At 41.9% G+C, this 18,769-nt stretch overlaps 1 protein-coding gene across 1 annotated transcript in view; it reads left to right on the top strand.

Moving 5' to 3' along the window:
• The first annotated feature begins 560 nt into the window (after nt 1–560).
• The window catches only part of col5a2a (collagen, type V, alpha 2a), an 81,886-nt gene continuing 63,677 nt past the window's right edge, over nt 561–18,769 (top strand). The window contains exon 1 of the mRNA XM_060928937.1: nt 561–821. Within this exon, the coding sequence (XP_060784920.1) occupies nt 731–821 (91 nt within the window). The 5' untranslated portion in view covers nt 561–730. The remainder of the gene's footprint in view (nt 822–18,769) is intronic.

Here is an 18,769-nt window from a genome sequence, read left to right as displayed (position 1 = left end):
ATGACCAAGTATAATATTTTTGTATCATTTGTTTAACTGGGTTCTCTTTATCTACTTTTAGGACTTGTGTGAAAATCTGATGATGTTTTAGGCCATATTTATGCAGAAATATAGAAAATTCTAAAGGGTTCACAAACTTTCAAGCACCACTGTCAATAGATAGATAGATAGATAGATAGATAGATAGATAGATAGATAGATAGATAGATCTGTCAGCAGCAACTAAGTTTGGTGCTATTAAGATGGTCATAAAACCAGTTTATAGTCCTGCTTAGTAACAATCTCTAGGGGAAAAAAAACCCATTGCAAACACTTTTTTTAAAAATGATTGTTAAAAGCATCAGAATGTTAAAACTATAAAAGTTCCACATTTAACTTTTTTTAAAATCTCAATACAGCAGAAGTATTTAATGAAGAAGAATTGCTTTGTGAACTTCATGTCTGGAGTTCAATGCAATCACACATGTCTGTGAGTGAGTGAGTGGATGCTTATGAAAAAGCACTGATAAAAAGGGGTGGAAATTAGGGTGGTCAGCATTCTTCTTTGTTGAAGCTGTAAGAGAGAGAGAGAGAGAGAGAGAGAGAGCACAAAGTTGGGCTGGGTCTGATTGCTCCTCAGAGCAGGGAAAAGCCTCGGTCTGTCTTCATGGTGCAGCGATAAACTTGGACTCTTTTACCCTCTCTCCCCAAATTTTTTGCACAAAAGGAGGCTCATGTCTTGGATATAGACATGAAGAGCTTTGTGCATTCCAGGATCTTCGTATTTCTGGCTTTATCACTGGCACACATACTGTTTGTGAAATGCCAAGACGGAAACAGTGGTAAGTCAAGCTAAGCTGAAAGATATACAGATATAATTATCTTGTTTTTATTATTATTATTATTATTATTATTATTATTATTATTATTATTATTATTATAATTATTATTATTATTATTATTATTATTATTATTATATCTTAAGGAGATCTGTGATATCACAGTTTGCCATGGAAGAACTTTTAACTCCACATAAGGAGTTAATTTCTTGGATGTGCCTTGGATGTGAATTGTCTTAGAAAATGCCTGAGTGAAAAAGATGCAAAAATCATTGACCGTTTTATCACTCCGTGTAACTCTGTGAGTCAGATTTACAACTTTACATGATGGTTTTGTTGAAGAGAGATGGCTTGTCAAGCACATGTCATGGATTCGGGATCTTCTTGTGCAAGTTAGAACTGTTGATGAATGTAAAGGCTTTTGTGATTTCCACTAAATGCAAGAATTATCCTCTCTTCATTTTTCTTCTCTTCATAAGTCATGATGTTGAGGTTGACAAGGAATGTGTCATGTGAAATGGAAACAATGCAAATCTTGCAATGTTGAAGTCTTTACTGTTCTTGTTGTCGTGTCTTTTTGCTGCCCACATCAAAGATCATTATTTCCCCCAGAACACTCCCCTCACATCTGCAGAATGGATTATCAGGGGTGTGAAACTCCTCCAAGATGACCACAGAATACTCTCTTCCCTAAATTCAACAAATGGCATCCTTAGGAATTGGATAAAGAGTTGGATTGCATGTGCTAAGTAAGCTAAAATGCTTAAATGCTTTATTGCGGTGCTCAGTTTTACATTTAAGCTTTAAAAGGAGCACATCTTCCATCCTAATCCGGGGCAGATGTTGTGATGGAGGTGCAGGATGAGAACAAGCAAGGGAAAGGAAGAAAGAAAGGGGAAAAAAAAACATGTCTAGGCCCAGAACACCTGAGCGGTATTATTTCAGTCACGCTGAGTGTTTTAGTAGACGTGAAACACATGACGTCACTTTTTCCCTTTACTGATGTCATTCAGGAGACAGTTTCTAAACAGAGGCTTTAAATTTTGAGCCTTGAAGATGACATGGTATGATGTGTGGATGTACAGTGGAAGTGAAATGAAACCTTATTTTATAGCTAATTTGTAATTTTGGGAACTGGAAATGAATATTGTAGGACATTTTATAAAATGCGTCGCCACCTGGTGGTTAATGGCTGTAACAGGGGTCTGATTGAGAACTGTCACGTTACCTCATGTACATTTTTAAAGGAAAGTCAGAATAAGCTCATCATGATTCCCTAACAAGTCATCAGTGATATTAAAGATGTTCTGTTGTTCTTGAATATACAGTTCTGTGCAAAAGTCTTAGGCACGTGTAGAGAAATGCTGTCGACCAACAATGGCTGAAAAAATAATGAATGAAATGTTTCAACATTATAAAAATGCTATAAACAGTAATCAGTGAGCCATAATAAATGAAACAAAGTCAGTATTTGGTGTGAGACGACCCTTTGCTTTATATATATATATATATATATATATATATATATATATATATATATATATGGGGGCGGCACGGTGGTGTAGTGGTTAGCGCTGTCACCTCACAGCAAGAAGGTCCGGGTTCGAGCCCCGTGGCCGGCGAGGGCCTTTCTGTGCGGAGTTTGCATGTTCTCCCCATGTCCGCGTGGGTTTCCTCCGGGTGCTCCGGTTTCCCCCACAGTCCAAAGACATGCAGGTTAGGTTAACTGGTGACTCTAAATTGAGCGTAGGTGTGAATGTGAGTGTGAATGGTTGTCTGTGTCTATGTGTCAGCCCTGTGATGACCTGGCGACTTGTCCAGGGTGAACCCCGCCTTTCACCCGTAGTCAGCTGGGATAGGCTCCAGCTTGCCTGCGACCCTGTAGAAGGATAAAGTAGCTACAGATAATGAGATGAGATGAGATGAGATATATATATGGGGCAGCACAGTGGTGTAGTGGTTAGTGCTGTCGCCTCACAGCAAGAAGGTCCTGGGTTCGAGCCCCGGGGCCGGCGAGGGCCTTTCTGTGTGGAGTTTGCATGTTCTCCCCGTGTCCGCGTGGGTTTCCTCCGGGTGCTCCGGTTTCCCCCACAGTCCAAAGACATGCAGGTTAGGTTAACTGGTGACTCTAAATTGAGCGTAGGTGTGAATGTGAGTGTGAATGGTTGTCTGTGTCTATGTGTCAGCCCTGTGATGACCTGGCGACTTGTCCAGGGTGAACCCCGCCTTTCGCCCGTAGTCAGCTGGGATAGGCTCCAGCTCGCCTGTGACCCTGTAGAACCAGCGGCTACAGATAATGAGATAAGAATGAGATATATATATATATATATATATCCGTCTGAGGTCCAGTGAGTGCAGTTTTATGCGGAAATGATCTGTAGGTTTTCCTGAGCATCTTACAGAACCAGCCCCAGTTCTTCTGGACACTTTGACTGTCACACTCACTTCATTTTACACCAAAACCCAGCAGCCTTCATTATGCTTTCTTTTTTCATCTGAAAAGTGCTCTCTTATGGAATATGCTGCTCAGATACAAACTTTTTTTCTGTAACATTTAATTTTTTGCTGGAAAACAAACATTTTTGTACTGACTCGATAATGTAGAAATCATGAAATAGAAGTCTACAACAAAGTTTGTATGGGAAAAAAATAGGGGGTCTAAGACTTTTGCACAGGACTGTATATGTTCCTTTGGTGGTGGAGAGATTTGTCACTGTGACTGTGATGTGATCAGGTCTATAAACAGGACCTAAAACAAGATCAGACTAGATTTCATGTCTGGGGTGATCTTTTGTGCAAGATCATTTCATTTAATTGCTCGCTTTGAGCACTTGGTTGACTGTAAAACCATTCACCAATGATGTATAATATCAAGTCAGATTTTTTAGACAGATGTCTTTTTCACTGTCAACTTAATTCCCTGTTTAAACCTCAAACTGTTCCTCCTTTTATTTACACAGCATTAACCATAATGACTACTTTTAAAGTCTTTTCACTGAAGTCACTGAAGAATCCCAGTTTTTGTTTTGCTGAATGTTTTCTGAGCTTTATTGTTCTGTGGACTTTCATCAAGTTTTCTGGGTGTTCTGAGAAGGTTTTCTTATAACGTTTGTCAGTGTTTATACAATGTTACTTCAACATCTTTAGCTGCATTAACACTGACACGTTAATAATGTTATGAGCAACGTTCGAGTAACATCTCAACCAACGTATCTGTTAGCTGGGGTGTAATATTTAAAACATTTATTTTGCATGCTCGCTGTTGGGAATTCTTGGATCAATCATTGCAAGATTAAAGCGATCCTCCAACGGATTTATTCTCAAACATATTTGAAGTAAAAGTAGTCGCAGATTTCAAAAATCAAGCTTTCATTTTCAGAGACCAAACAGTGTTCTAGAAAAGTTAATTGTCTTTCAAATGTCAGCTGGGCTTCCTGCGGTGCTGACGTATGTGATGACGTCAGGTAGTGGTCTCTTGGAGCAACTCAGCTGTTTATATTCTCTGTTTACATCATAGTTTTGCTAGTTCTGCAAGTATTTTACTGAATTGATCAGTTTTTAAATAAGTATGCGTCATTGTGCAGCATAAAAATACCACGATGATAGGCAACACGGTGGTGTAGTGGTTAGCACGGTCGCCTCACAGCAAGAAGGTCCGGGTTCGAACCCAGCGGCCGGCGAGGGCCTTTCTGTGTGGAGTTTGCATGTTCTCCCCGTGTCTGTGGGTTTCCTCCGGGTGCTCCGGTTTCCCCCACAGTCCAAAGACATGCAGTTAGGTTGACGTGTGGCGGCCTTGGGCTGAGGTGCCCTTGAGCGAAGTACCGAACCCCTGACTGCTCCCCGGGCGCTCTGGTGTGGCTGCCCACTGCTCTGGGTGTGAGTGTGTGTGTGTGTGTGTTCACTGATTCAGATGGGTTAAATGCAGAGGATGAATTTCACTGTGCTTGAAGTGTGCATGTGACGAATAAAGGTTTCTTCTTCTTTCTAAAAAGAAAGCACAAGCTGGAACTCAACTGCATTTAGACCTCACACTGCAAAATCTTTTTTACATGATCTACAGAAAGTGTGTGTGGCAAAGTGGGTGTAGTGTGTATAGTGTAGTGTGTGTGTGTGTATGTGTGTTTAGAGCTGCATGCTCTAAAATCTCTGTTTTAAACCATGCCACACTGTCTCTTTGTTAATTTACCCAGCACCATGTAGAACATGTAAAAAAGATTTATAGCATGAGGTCTCGTATCTGATCCAGTTTCTGTCAGTGACTCTCTGTTCCAGATGATCAATCACACTTTGCATTTTCTCTGCAGAAATGCAGTCGAGTTCCAGCTTGTGCTTTCTTTTTAGCATCATCATGGCATTTATATGCTGCACAATGAGGCATACTTATTTAAAAACTGATAAATTCAGTAAAATACTTGTAAAACTTGCAAAACTATGATGTAAACAGAGAATATAAACAGCTGAGTTGCTCCAAGCGGCCGCTACCTGACGTCATCACATACGTCAGCACCGCAGGAAGCCCATCTGGGATTTTAAAGAAAATGAACTTTTCTCGAACACTATTCAGTCTCCGAAAATGAAAGTTTGATTTTTGAAATCTGTGACTACTTTTCATCTCATCTCATTATCTGTAGCCGCTTTATCCTGTTCTACAGGGTCGCAGGCGAGCTGGATCCTATCCCAGCTGACTACAGGCGAAAGGCGGGGTTCACCCTGGACAAGTCGCCAGGTCATCACAGGGCTGACACATAGACACAGACAACCATTCACACCTACGCTCAATTTAGAGTCACCAGTTAACCTAACCTGCATGTCTTTGGACTGTGGGGGAAACCGGAGCACCCGGAGGAAACCCACGCGGACAACATGCAAACTCCGCACAGAAAGGCCCTCGCCGGCCACGGGGCTCGAACCCGGACCTTCTTGCTGTGAGGCGACAGCGCTAACCACCACACCACCGTGCCGCCCACGACTACTTTTACTTCAAATAAATTTGAGAATAAATCCGCTGGAGGATCGCTTTAACATTTTAATCTTGAAGTTCTGATGCTGATTGAAAATCTCTACACTTGCAAAAACATGACACTGGATGCTGTTGATTGCAGTTTTGGAGACCACAATTATTATTATTATTATAAATATGGACCTCAATAAGAAATGCCTGATGCAAGATGTAGGAAGAAGTAATGTTATAATACAAGTTGCAAACTGAGACTTTATATGGAAAATGGTGGATAGGGATCAAGTATGATTGCATGCTACAACTGAAGAAATGAATACCCAATGAAAGTAAAGTATTGACCACAGCTGCCGTTGAACTTTTGGACCACAACAGTAACATTTATGTCTTTTGAAGAAAAAAGAAATTCCAGCTAAAATGTGGTTGTGGGAGTCTGGGTTCTTTATAAATGGTGAAAGTGCTTTTTTGTGGACGAGGCGTAGGAGGGCTTGGAACAAAATCCAAGATGCCCGTTCAAGCAAATATCTAAGTCTTAATATTATTTGGCTGTATAATTATGTAAAATTATAGGCGTGTTATATGCCATGCAACCAGAAAGCTTAATGAGGAGCAATTTTGCAGAGCTTTTTTTATTTTTATTTTTTTCCCTGTACATGGCATTTACACTCTCCTCATTACTCATGCATTATATTTCAGTTACAGACTTTGTCGTGTTGGATGAAGTGGAATTAAATGTGATTGCTTCCAAGAAGTTTAGAAAGTGGCGTGTTAGATTTGTTAGTCTGATAGGTAAAGCGAGCGAGGAGTGAAGCAGAATCCAAACCAAACATAGAGCTGAGAGTTTGATGGTTTAAATCCTTGTTCAGCAGCCCAACAGTGGCCAGCTGGCAGCGCTGGGATTTATCTGACAACCTTCTGGTAACTAAGCACAGATCCTTAACTGTTGAGTCTCTGCCACTCCTTGTACACTAAGAACATTGAAAACGGTTTATGGGCAGTAAGTCTGGAGTCCAATAATCAAGTATATAGGAAATAGTGCACATGTTAGAAATGATCCATGCAGTGAAGTTGGTCTGTTTATGACTGGAATAAAAATCTTAAGGGCAGGCGCAAACAATCCCTCCACATTTTGGATTAAAGCCATAGTGGGTTTGTTATTGATTCTTCATCATCTTCAGCTCTTTACTTACTTTGTATGAATTTTGAAGCACTGTAATCCTCTCCATTTCACCCATAAAACCACAGAGTCTGTATAATAGGAATACCACTCGTAAAATAGCTGGTTTTTTTACAAAGTTGTGTAACATTTGGAAAAATCTTAACCGTCTTTGTGGACATTAAATATCAAATGTATTCACTGTTTTTTTTCTATCCTCAAAATTAGTTGCAGTCATCATTACTTTACGAAGAAATAGGCTGTTTTCTAACATAGCTCAGCGTTCAAGTATGTGAACTCAACCAGGTCTGCAACAACGCACTGATGGAAAACATGTGCTGCATTTTTGAGCAATGACTTGATGGCTTGCCTCCTCTGCTTCGACCAGAAAAAAAAAAACACTCGCCACATTGGAAAACGTGATCTTCAGCTCAGCCTGAGCTGGAAAAGCCTTAACGTGTAATCCACAGTATCTATCCAAACCGACTGCGATGCCCCTCGCCGTCTGAACGGCGTACTGTAGATGATAGATGTTGATCCTGCTTATGAGGCCACTCTATGGGAACAATTTTTAAAGTAAATAAAATGCAGAGCTGGGGATGACTTTCAGATGTTTAACTGGTTGCTTTGGCAGTAATTAGAAAACAAGCGTTAGCTCCCAAAACTCAATTTGGGAAGAAGTTGCACTGCTGATGTTAGAAACATTGTGTTGGAAAACATCTGAAGTTGGGAGAACATGAAAAAAAGCAAGCATGTGGTGGTACAGTCAGCTGGAAAAAGGTGGAACTGATTGTGGGCTCCTTTACCATGATCAAATTAATCAGCTTTTGCAAATGAGCCAAAAACCAATCCTCTGCTCCTCCCATCTGGATATCGAACGGAGTGATAAATATCTGATTATTCACAGGCAAACATTTGGGATTACGCTGTGCAGAAACAGATGGCCAGTAAGCATTTCTGAACATGTAAAAGTGGGCAAAAGGCAAATGAGGGCATTAAGCCCCTGTAAGACTGATTCACAAGCTGTGTTTATGCAGCTGTTTCCATTTATCTGAAGATCACGTGGGCTTGTTTCCTTGACTAGATGAACCATATCAAACTATCTTTTAATCCTCCATATCAACATCAAGACATCATTTGATGGAGCTTTTTTCTTTTTTTTTTTTGCTCCACATATCTTTGGTGAAGACACCAAGGACTAAAGCGCCACCATCAGGAAAGGTGTAGCAGCACACTAATCAACTACTTTATTAGGGCCCGAGCCCTATAGGGCGAAGGCCCTATTGTTCTTGTAAGAGTTCACTATTATTAGGGCCCGAGCCCTATGGGCGAAGGCCCTATTGTTCTTGTAAGAGTTCACTATTATTAGGGCCCGAGCCCTATGGGCGAAGGCCCTATTGTTCTTGTAAGAGTTCACTATTATTAGGGCCCGAGCCCTATAGGGCGAAGGCCCTATTGTTCTTGTAAGAGTTCACTATTATTAGGGCCCGAGCCCTATGGGCGAAGGCCCTATTGTTCTTGTAAGAGTTCACTATAATTATTCTTCCGTCTTCTTCTTCTTCTTCTTCTTCTTCTTTATTTTTCTCCGCTGTTGGGCCATTTTCGGGGCGCTTGCCATGGGTGAAAACGCACGAAATTTGGCACCACTTCCGAGAATTGCCACCGCTACTCAGAACCAAAAGCCCAAACTTGGCCGGGGCTCAGGGCCTCTATAGCGCCCCCTAAGTCGTTGTGATTTTGGCCTCCCGCATTAAGGTGCCTGGGTGCCGTGTAGTTCGTAGTAGTGGCATGCCATTTGGTACGCCTATGTATCTCACTAAGCCGGACAAAAATGTAATGCCAATGCATTAGCCACGCCCAACAGGAAGTGAGGTAATTTCACTTTTGTGCGAAATGCATGGCCACGAAGACGGCGCAACTCCTCCTAGACCGTTCATAGGAATGTCACCAAAATTGATACACATCATCTACAGACATGGCTGACAAAAGTTACTAAATACGTTTCACGTAGAATAAACCGTTCAGAAGTTATACGTCAATCAATTTTCACTTCAAAATTTTACATGCTAAAAAATTCATAACAAATCTTCTAATTGCTCAAAACTGCTCATACTTCACAGGCTAATCAGTCATTGGGCTTCTGACATGTTACCCAATTTCTGTGATATTTCGCCACTGGGGGCGCTATTTTTGGGCAAAAAACCCAATCTTTCCTCAAATTTGGTCAAACTTCACGGCCACCCTCTTTCTACCTCCCATGTCATGTATACCACATTTTGGGAATTTTCGTCCATGGGGGGCGCTGTTTTTTGCCGACGCAATTTCTCCAAAATGGGTTTTTGGTTAATAATTCCATAATGCTATTCCTTCACACCACTACCTTGTGATAGTACGTTGCTGTTGTAGACACTTATTTTTCCAACTCATTATCGCTCATGTACAGCATAGCGCCACCTACTGACATGGGAAAAACCAAAAAATTTATTCTTCAAAAATCTATATCTCATCTTCTATTGACTCAATTTTCATCACACTTCATACGCAAACTCTTCATAGCTCGCCTGACACGTACGCCAAATTTTGTGCACTTTCGCCCCTGGGGGTGCTGGTTATGGCAAAAATGATATTGCAGCTTCTGATTTGTCAAACTTGGCAAGCAAACTCTTTACAAGACCCTTTTTGGGGCGCTTGCCATGGTCGACAACGCACGAAATTTGGCTCCTTTTTCTTAGACTGCCACCGCTACTGAGAACCAGAAGCCCAGATCCAGGCGGGCCTCAGGGCCTCTTTAGCGCCCCCTAAGTCATTGTGATTTTGGCCTCCCGCATAAAGGTGCCTGGTTGCCATGTAGTTTGTAGTAGTGGCATGCCATTTGGTACGCATATGTATCTCACTAAGCCGGACAAAAATGTAATGCCAATGCATTAGCCACGCCCAACAGGAAGTGAGGTAATTTCACTTTTGTGCGAAATGCATGGCCACGAAGACGGCGCAACTCCTCCTAGGCCGTTCATAGGAATGTCACCAAAATTGATAGACATCATCTACAGACATGGCTGACAAAAGTTCCTAAATACGTTTCATGTAGGATAAGCCGTTCAGAAGTTATACGTCAATCAATTTTCAATGCAAAATTTTACATGCTTAAAAATTCATAACAAATCTTCTAATTGCTCAAAACTGCTCATACTTCACACGCAAATCACTCATTGGGCTTCTGACATGCTACCCAAATTCTGTGATATTTCGCCACTGGGGGCGCTATTTTTGGGCAAAAAATCCAATCTTTCCTCAAATTTGGTCAAACTTCACGGCCTCCCTCTTACTACCTCCCATGTCATGCATACCCCATTTTGGGAATTTTCGTCCATGGGGGGCGCTGTTTTTGGCCGACGCAATTGCTCCAAAACGGGTTTTTGGTAAATAATTCCTTAATGCTTTTCCTTCACACCACTACCTTGTGATCGTACGTTGCTGTTGTAGACACTTATTTTTCCAACTCATAATCGCTCATGTACAGCATAGCACCACCTACTGACATGGGAAAAACCAAAACATTTTTTCTTAAAAATCAATATCTCATCTTCTATTTACTCAATCTTGATCAAACTTGATACGCACACTCTTAACAGGTCACCTGACATATCTCCCAAATTTTGTAAACTTTTGCCACTGGGGGCACTGTTTTCAGGCAACATTTTATATCTCGGCTTCTGATTGGTCAAACTTGATCAAACTTGACACAACAACTCTTCATAGGTCCCTTGACATGTATACCAACTTTGGTGAACTTTCACCACTGGGGGCGCTCATTGCGCTGTATCAGTTGCAGGAGAGGTGTTTACAATCATGAGGCACCAGGTGTATGTTGTTTTGGTTGCCTTAAACACACATGACTTGTGGGGAATGGGTAGGCAGTCGGGAGCAAGTGTTGTAGCGTTACATACAGACTAATAGATGTCTAACAGAAGACAATCCTAGGTAGCTATAGCTTGGTGACTGATGCGGTAAATACATTAATTTGGTTGGGAAACCATGGCATAAAATTTTCTGTCCATGACAACATCTCAGCGCACCGTGTACTCTGTGTCCGATTCTGTGCTTTGTCGCCATTGTGGGAGTAATGTCTCTTGCCGAAGAAGCTGTGGAAGGTATTTCGCGGGGACGCATGCCCCCGCCCCCCTTGGCCGCTGGCGCGAGGGCCCGTCGAGGCCGCTTGCGGCTTTAATTATTCTTCCGTCTTCTTCTTCTTCTTCTTCTTCTTTATTTTTCTCCGCTGTTGGGCCATTTTCGGGGCGCTTGCCATGGGCGAAAACGCACGAAATTTGGCACCACTTCCGAGAATTGCCACCGCTACTCAGAACCAAAAGCCCAACCTTGGCCGGGGCTCAGGGCCTCTATAGCGCCCCCTAAGTCGTTGTGATTTTGGCCTCCCGCATTAAGGTGCCTGGTTGCCATATAGTTTGTAGTTCTGGCATGCCATTTGGTAGGCATATGTATCTCACTAAGCCGGACAAAAATGTAATGCCAATGCATTAGCCACGCCCAACAGGAAGTGAGGTAATTTCACTTTTGTGCGAAATGCATGGCCACGAAGACGGCGCAACTCCTCCTAGACCGTTCATAGGAATGTCACCAAAATTGATACACATCATCTACAGACATGGCTGACAAAAGTTACTAAATACGTTTCACGTAGGATAAACCGTTCAGAAGTTATACGTCAATCAATTTTCACTTCAAAATTTTACATGCTAAAAAATTCATAACAAATCTTCTAATTGCTCAAAACTGCTCATACTTCACACGCTACTCACTCATTGGGCTTCTGACATGTTACCCAATTTCTGTGATATTTCACCACTGGGGGCGCTATTTTTGGGCAAAAAACCCAATCTTTCCTCAAATTTGGTCAAACTTCACGGCCACCCTCTTACTACCTCCCATGTCATGTATACCACATTTTGGGAATTTTCGTCCATGGGGGGCGCTGTTTTTGGCCGACGCAATTTCTCCAAAATGGGTTTTTGGTAAATAATTCCATAATGCTTTTCCTTCACACCACTACCTTGTGATAGTACGTTGCTGTTGTAGACACTTATTTTTCCAACTCATAATCGCTCATGTACAGCATAGCGCCACCTACTGACATGGGAAAAACCAAAAATTTTATTCTTCAAAAATCTATATCTCATCTTCTATTTACTCAATTTTCATCACACTTCATACGCAAACTCTTCATAGCTCACCTGACATACACGCCAAATTTTGTGCACTTTCGCCCCTGGGGGTGCTGGTTATGGCAGAAATGATATTGCAGCTTCTGATTTGTCAACCTTGGCAAAGAAAACTCTTTACAAGACCCTTATTGGGGCACTTGCCATGGTCGACAACGCTCAAAATTTGGCTCCTTTTTCTTAGACTGCCACCGCTACTGAGAACCAGAAGCCCAGATCCAGGCGGGCCTCAGGGCCTCTATAGCGCCCCCTAACGTGTTGTGATTTTTGCCTCTCGCATTAAGGTGCCTGGTTGCCATGTAGTTTGTAGTAGTGGCATGCCCTTTGGTACGCGTATGTATCTCACCAAGCCGGACAAAAATGTAATGCCAAGGCATTAGCCACGCCCTACAGGAAGTGAGGTAATTTCACTTTTGTGCGAAATGCATGGCCACGAAGACGGCGCAACTCCTCCTTGACCGTTCATAGGAACGTCACCAAAATTGATACACATCATCTACAGACATGGCTGAGAAAGCTTGCTAAATACGTTTCACGTAGGGTCAGCCGCTCAGAAGTTATATGTCAATCATTTTTCAATGCAGAATTTTACATGCTTAAAAATTCATAACAAATCTTCTAATTGCTCAAGACTGCTCATACTTCACACGCAAATCACTCTTTGGGCTTCTGACATGTGATCCAATTTTTGTGATGTTTCGCCACTGGGGGCGCTATTTTTGGGCAAAAAATCCAATCTTTCCTCAAATTTGGTCAAACTTCACGGCCACCCTCTTACTACCTCCCATGTCATGTATACCACATTTTGGGTATTTTCGTCCATGGGGGGCACTGTTTTTGGCCCACGCACTTGCTCCAAAACGGGTTTTTGGTAAATAATTCCATAATGCTTTTCCTTCACACCACTACCTTCTGATTGTACGTTGCTGTTGTAGACACTTATTTTTCCAACTCATAATCGCTCATGTACAGCATAGCGCCACCTACTGACATGGGAAAAACCAAAAACTTTATTCTTCAAAAATCTATATCTCATCTTCTATTTACTCAATTGTCATCAAACTTCATACGCAAACTCTTCATAGCTCACCTGACATATAGGCCAAATTCTGTGCACTTTCGCCCCTGGGGGTGCTGATTATGGCAAAAATGATATTGCAGCTTCTGATTTGTCAAACTTGGCAAGCAAACTCTTTTCAAGACCCTTATTGAGGCGCTTGCCATGGTCGACAACGCACGAAGTGCGAGACCCTATTGTTGCCATGTGTCCAATTCTGTGCTTTGTCGCCATTGTGGGAGTAATGTCTCTTGCCGCAGAAGCTGTGGAAGGTATTTCGCAGGGACGCATGCCCCCGCCCCCCTTGGCCGCTGGCGCGAGGGCCCGTCGAGGCCGCTTGCGGCTTTAATTATTCTTCCGTCTTCTTCTTCTTCTTCTTCTTCTTTATTTTTCTCCGCTGTTGGGCCATTTTCGGGGCACTTGCCATGGGCGAAAACGCACCAAATTTGGCGCCAGTTCCGAGAATTGCCACCGCTACTCAGAATCAAAAGCCCAAACTTGGCCGGGGCTCAGGGCCTCTATAGCGCCCCCTAAGTCGTTGTGATTTTGGCCTCCCGCTTTAAGGTGCCTGGGTGCCGTGTAGTTTGTAGTAGTGGCATGCCATTTGGTACGCATATGTATCTCACTAAGCCGGACAAAAATGTAATGCCAATGCATTAGCCACGCCCAACAGGAAGTGAGGTAATTTCACTTTTGTGCGAAATGCATGGCCACGAAGACGGCGCAACTCCTCCTAGACCGTTCATAGGAATGTCACCAAAATTGATACACATCATCTACAGACATGGCTGACAAAAGTTACTAAATACGTTTCACGTAGAATAAACCGTTCAGAAGTTATACGTCAATCAGTTTTCGATGCAAAATTTTACATGCTTAAAAATTCATAACAAATCTTCTGATTGCTCACCACTGCTCATCCTTCACACGCAAATCTCTCATTGGGCTTCTGACATGTTACCCAATTTCTGTGATATTTCGCCACTGGGGGCGCTATTTTTGGGCAAAAATTCCAATCTTTCCTCAAATTTGGTCAAACTTCGCGGCCACCCCCTTACTACCTCCCATGTCATGTATACCACGTTTTGGAAATTTTCGTCCATGGGGGGCGCTGTTTTTGGCCGACGCAATTGCTCCAAAACGGGTTTTTGGTAAATAATTCCATTATGCTTTTCCTTCACACCACTACCTTGTGATAGTACGTTGCTGTTGTAGACACTTATTTTTCCAACTCATAATCGCTCATGTACAGCATAGCGCCACCTACTGATATGTGAAAAACCAAAAAATTTATTCTTCAAAAATCTATATCTCATCTTCTATTTACTCAATTGTCATCAAACTTCATACGCAAACTCTTCATAGCTCACCTGACGTCTACGCCAAATTTTGTGCACTTTCGCCCCTGGGGGTGCTGGTTATGGCAAAAATGATATTGCAGCTTCTGATTTTTCAAACTTGCCAAGCAAACTCTTTACAAGACCCTTATTGGGGCGCTTGCCATGGTCGACAACGCACGAAATTTGGCTCCTTTTTCTTAGACTGCCACCGCTACTGAGAACCAGAAGCCCAGATCCAGGCGGGCCTCAGGGCCTCTATAGCGCCCCCTAACTCGTTGTGATTTTGGCCTCCCGCATTAAGGTGCCTGGTTGCCATGTAGTTTGTAGTAGTGGCATGCCATTTGGTACGCATATGTATCTCACTAAGCCGGACAAAAATGTAATGCCAATGCATTAGCCACGCCCAACAGGAAGTGAGGTAATTTCACTTTTGTGCGAAATGCATGGCCTCGAAGACGGCGCAACTCCTCCTAGACCGTTCATAGGAATGTCACCAAAATTGATACACATCATCTAGAGACATGGCTGACAAAAGTTACTCAATGGGTTTCACGTAGCATAAACCGTTCAGAAGTTATACGTCAATCAATTTTCAATGCAAAATTTTACATGCTTAAAAATTCATAACAAATCTTCTAATTGCTCAAAACTGCTCATACTTCACACGCAAATCCCTCATTGGGCTTCTGACATGTTACCCAATTTCTGTGATATTTCGCCACTGGGGGCGCTATTTTTGGGCAAAAAATCCAATCTTTCCTCAAATTTGGTCAAACTTCACGGCCACCCTCTGACTACCTCCCATGTCATGTATACCACATTTTGGGAATTTTCGTCCATGGGGGGCGCTGTTTTTGGCCGACGCAATTGCTCCAAAACGGGTTTTTGGTAAATAATTCCATAATGCTTTTCCTTCACACCACTACCTTGTGATAGTGCGTTGCTGTTGTAGACACTTTTTTCTCCAACTCATAATCGCTCATGTACAGCATAGCGCCACCTACTGACATGGGAAAAACCAAAAAATTTATTCTTCAAAAATCTATATCTCATCTTCTATTTTCTCAATTGTCATCAAACTTCATACGCAAACTCTTCATAGCTCACCTGACACATACGCCAAATTTTGTGCACTTTCGCCCCTGGGGGTGCTGGTTATGGCAAAAATTATATTGCAGCTTCTGATTTGTCAAACTTGGCAAGCAAACTCTTTACGGTATTTCGCGGGGACGCATGCCCCCGCCCCCCTTGGCCGCTGGCGCGAGGGCCCGTCGAGGCCGCTTGCGGCTTTAATTTACTATTACTGTAGTTCTGAGAATCCAACCATAACACCAACACTTAACTCCCAGTTAGTAATTTTAGGTTAGCTGAACGTCTCATGAATGTTATGGTTGCTGGATCTTTGGGTTCAATCTGTCATGTCAATCTGTCAATCATTCAATCTGTCAATCTGGGTTTTCTAAGAATGTTCTTACAGAAGACAGAGAAATGAGCTGTGCATGGAGAAGATAAAAAATACTGAAATTCTCAAGTAAAAGTATGTTTATTCTTCTCAAGTTAAAGCAGAAAATATTGAGAAGTAAATTTACTTAAAGCAAGCTAATAGAAAGATTGACAGGGGTTTTTCAGATGCTCTGATTTCCTCTAAAAGTCCAACAACATGTGGATTTGGTCAAGTGGCTCCTCTAAATTGCTGATAAGTGTGAATGTGAGTGTGATGGTTGTTTGTCTCTGTGTTAGCCCTGTGATAGATTGGTGACCTGCCCAGGTTGAACCCCACCTCTCACCTGAAGTCAGCTGGGATTGGCTCCCATTCCACCATGACCCTAATGAATAAGTGGCATAGATAATGGATTGATGAAAGTAAAAGAAATACATATCTCCTTCAAATCACACACTGATTTTAGTTAATGATGGTAAATTAGTACCTTTTTCATCAAGGAACTGAGGAACATGTGAAAAGATTAGCAAAAGCAAACTAACTACAACTCCCTGACCTGTCAAATGTTAACTAGCTTGATGGTAACTCTGAATGTACAAATGTAGTCCAAAAGACAAAAGTTTTACCTGAAAACAACTCAAGTAAATTAAAGATAAACTCATTGTATTAAGTTACTTCACATCTCCTGTTGGGCAAAAACTCTAATAGGATTGTTGAAAAGTGATAAATACATTTAATATAGCCACAAGCAGCAATGAAGGGCCCAAGCCCCTCCGGTTCTGCGACCCATCACACATGGTCATCATACAGTGCACACGCATCTGAGATGTGCGACAAAAGCCGGGATATGTGATGTGCACACCACCAGTGATGAGTTTTTAGGCACACATTTCCTGTTTGCGTGGCTTAACATACAAATTTATTGTTTCACCTTGTCAACATCTTACAAGATATCGCAAATCTCTTCGCAAAGCAAAATCAACATCTTGACATCACGTATACCAAATCTAGCATGAATCCAACCAACCGCCTAGGAGGAGAACGTCAAAATGTAACGTGTCAAAATGCACAAAACCAAAAATAACTCACTTCCTGTTGAGTTTGGCTAATACAATGAACATTACAGTTTTGTTCATCTTGGGTCACCCCACACACCTAACAAATTTGAAGCTCACTGACATGTGGGGCCACTATGGAGTCCCCTGAACACACCCAGGGCCAAGCCTCTATCCCTGAGTAATGGTGGTCAGGACTGATGTGTGTACCAAATTTAATGAGTTTTCACCCATGGGAACCACCTAAAAAATGGCCAAGGCTTGAAGAAAAAGAAGAAGAAGAAGAATATAAGTAATAAGAATCCTTAGGAAAACAAAAGGGCCTTGCACCTCTGGTGTTCGGGCCCTAATTAGGAATAAATGCATTAGTTTATATGTTTACATTTTTTTTATTTTTCTGTAAAGTTACTTTGCAAAAATATCTATTGTTAAAAGTGTGAAACAAATAAATTGAAAAAAAATCAATGTAACCATTATCACATCAAATGTTTTATAACATTGCAGGAAAGTTCATGCTTAAGTTAATGCTTCTTAGAACTTGTCAAATACTGACTGAACATTTAATCCCATGCTTTGCTAGCCGTTCTTCAAACTAGCTTCTGTAGAACTGTACTAGCCTGAATATCATGACTGAGAAGCGTGATCATGATCGTAATTGCTTCATTTGCATGATGTGAGTCAGCAGAGCTGGCAGTGTCTTATTCCTTTCTGCAGATTCCTGTATTTGGTCATTTTGTGTTCTGAAGTCTGTTTCCGGAATTATGTCCATTTCTGGTGCTTACGTGGACATGGGATGTAACTAGCAATTATCCCAATCCCTCATATCCAGTTTTGTGGACAGAGCAGAATTCTTCTCGAGTGGATCAGCCAAGATGCGGTATAAACATGATTCAGCATTTGTGGAAAAATATTGTTGATTTTTGCATTCAGCAGTGTAGGCTAGCTTTGCATGAAGAATGATAATGATTCCCAAAATAGCTAGTATGCGGTGCTAGCATTACCAAGTAGTGCATGATGCCTTGCCTTGGTTACAATAACTACTTTACAATTCTTCTTCTTCTTCTAAATGTCAACTTAACAAGTTCCAGAGAAAAAGAGCTGTACTAAGATAAGATAAGGAAAAGGATTGGGGGAAGGAAGTAGCCAGGAATCCCCCACAGCTAATAATCCACACAGCTATTCTCCATCATATCTGACATCATCAGGGGGGAGTTTAGAAATCCAGAGTCCCTGAGATGGGATTAGAAGCTTATACACTCACTGGCCACTTTAATAGGAACTTATTCTTGATCCTTAGATCCCTGTTCTTGGCTGCAGGAGTGGAACCCAATGTGTTCTTCTGCTGTTGCATGCTGAGATGCTTTTCTGCTCACCACGGTTGTAAAGAGTGATTTATATGAGTTACTATATCCTTCCTGGCAAAAAAGCTCGAACCAATCTGTCCATTTCCCTCTGACCCTCTCTTATCAACAAGGCGTTTGTTTCCACCCACAGAACTGTCACTCACTCACTCAGTGTTTTTTGTTTTCTGCACCATTCTGTGTAAACTCTAGAGACTGTTGTGTGTGAAAACCCCAGGAGATCAGCAGCTTCTGAAATACTCAAACCACAGTGAAAGAAAGTCACACTTTGAGATCACAATTTTTTTTTTCCATTCTGATGTTTCAAGAACTGAAGCTCTTGATTTGTATCTGCATGATTTGATGCT

This window comes from Neoarius graeffei, chromosome 9 (assembly GCF_027579695.1).
Source record: "Neoarius graeffei isolate fNeoGra1 chromosome 9, fNeoGra1.pri, whole genome shotgun sequence".
Lineage (NCBI taxonomy): Eukaryota > Metazoa > Chordata > Actinopteri > Siluriformes > Ariidae > Neoarius > Neoarius graeffei.
Note: the sequence above shows the minus strand (reverse complement) of the source record. Positions and strands in the feature narration are given on the sequence as shown.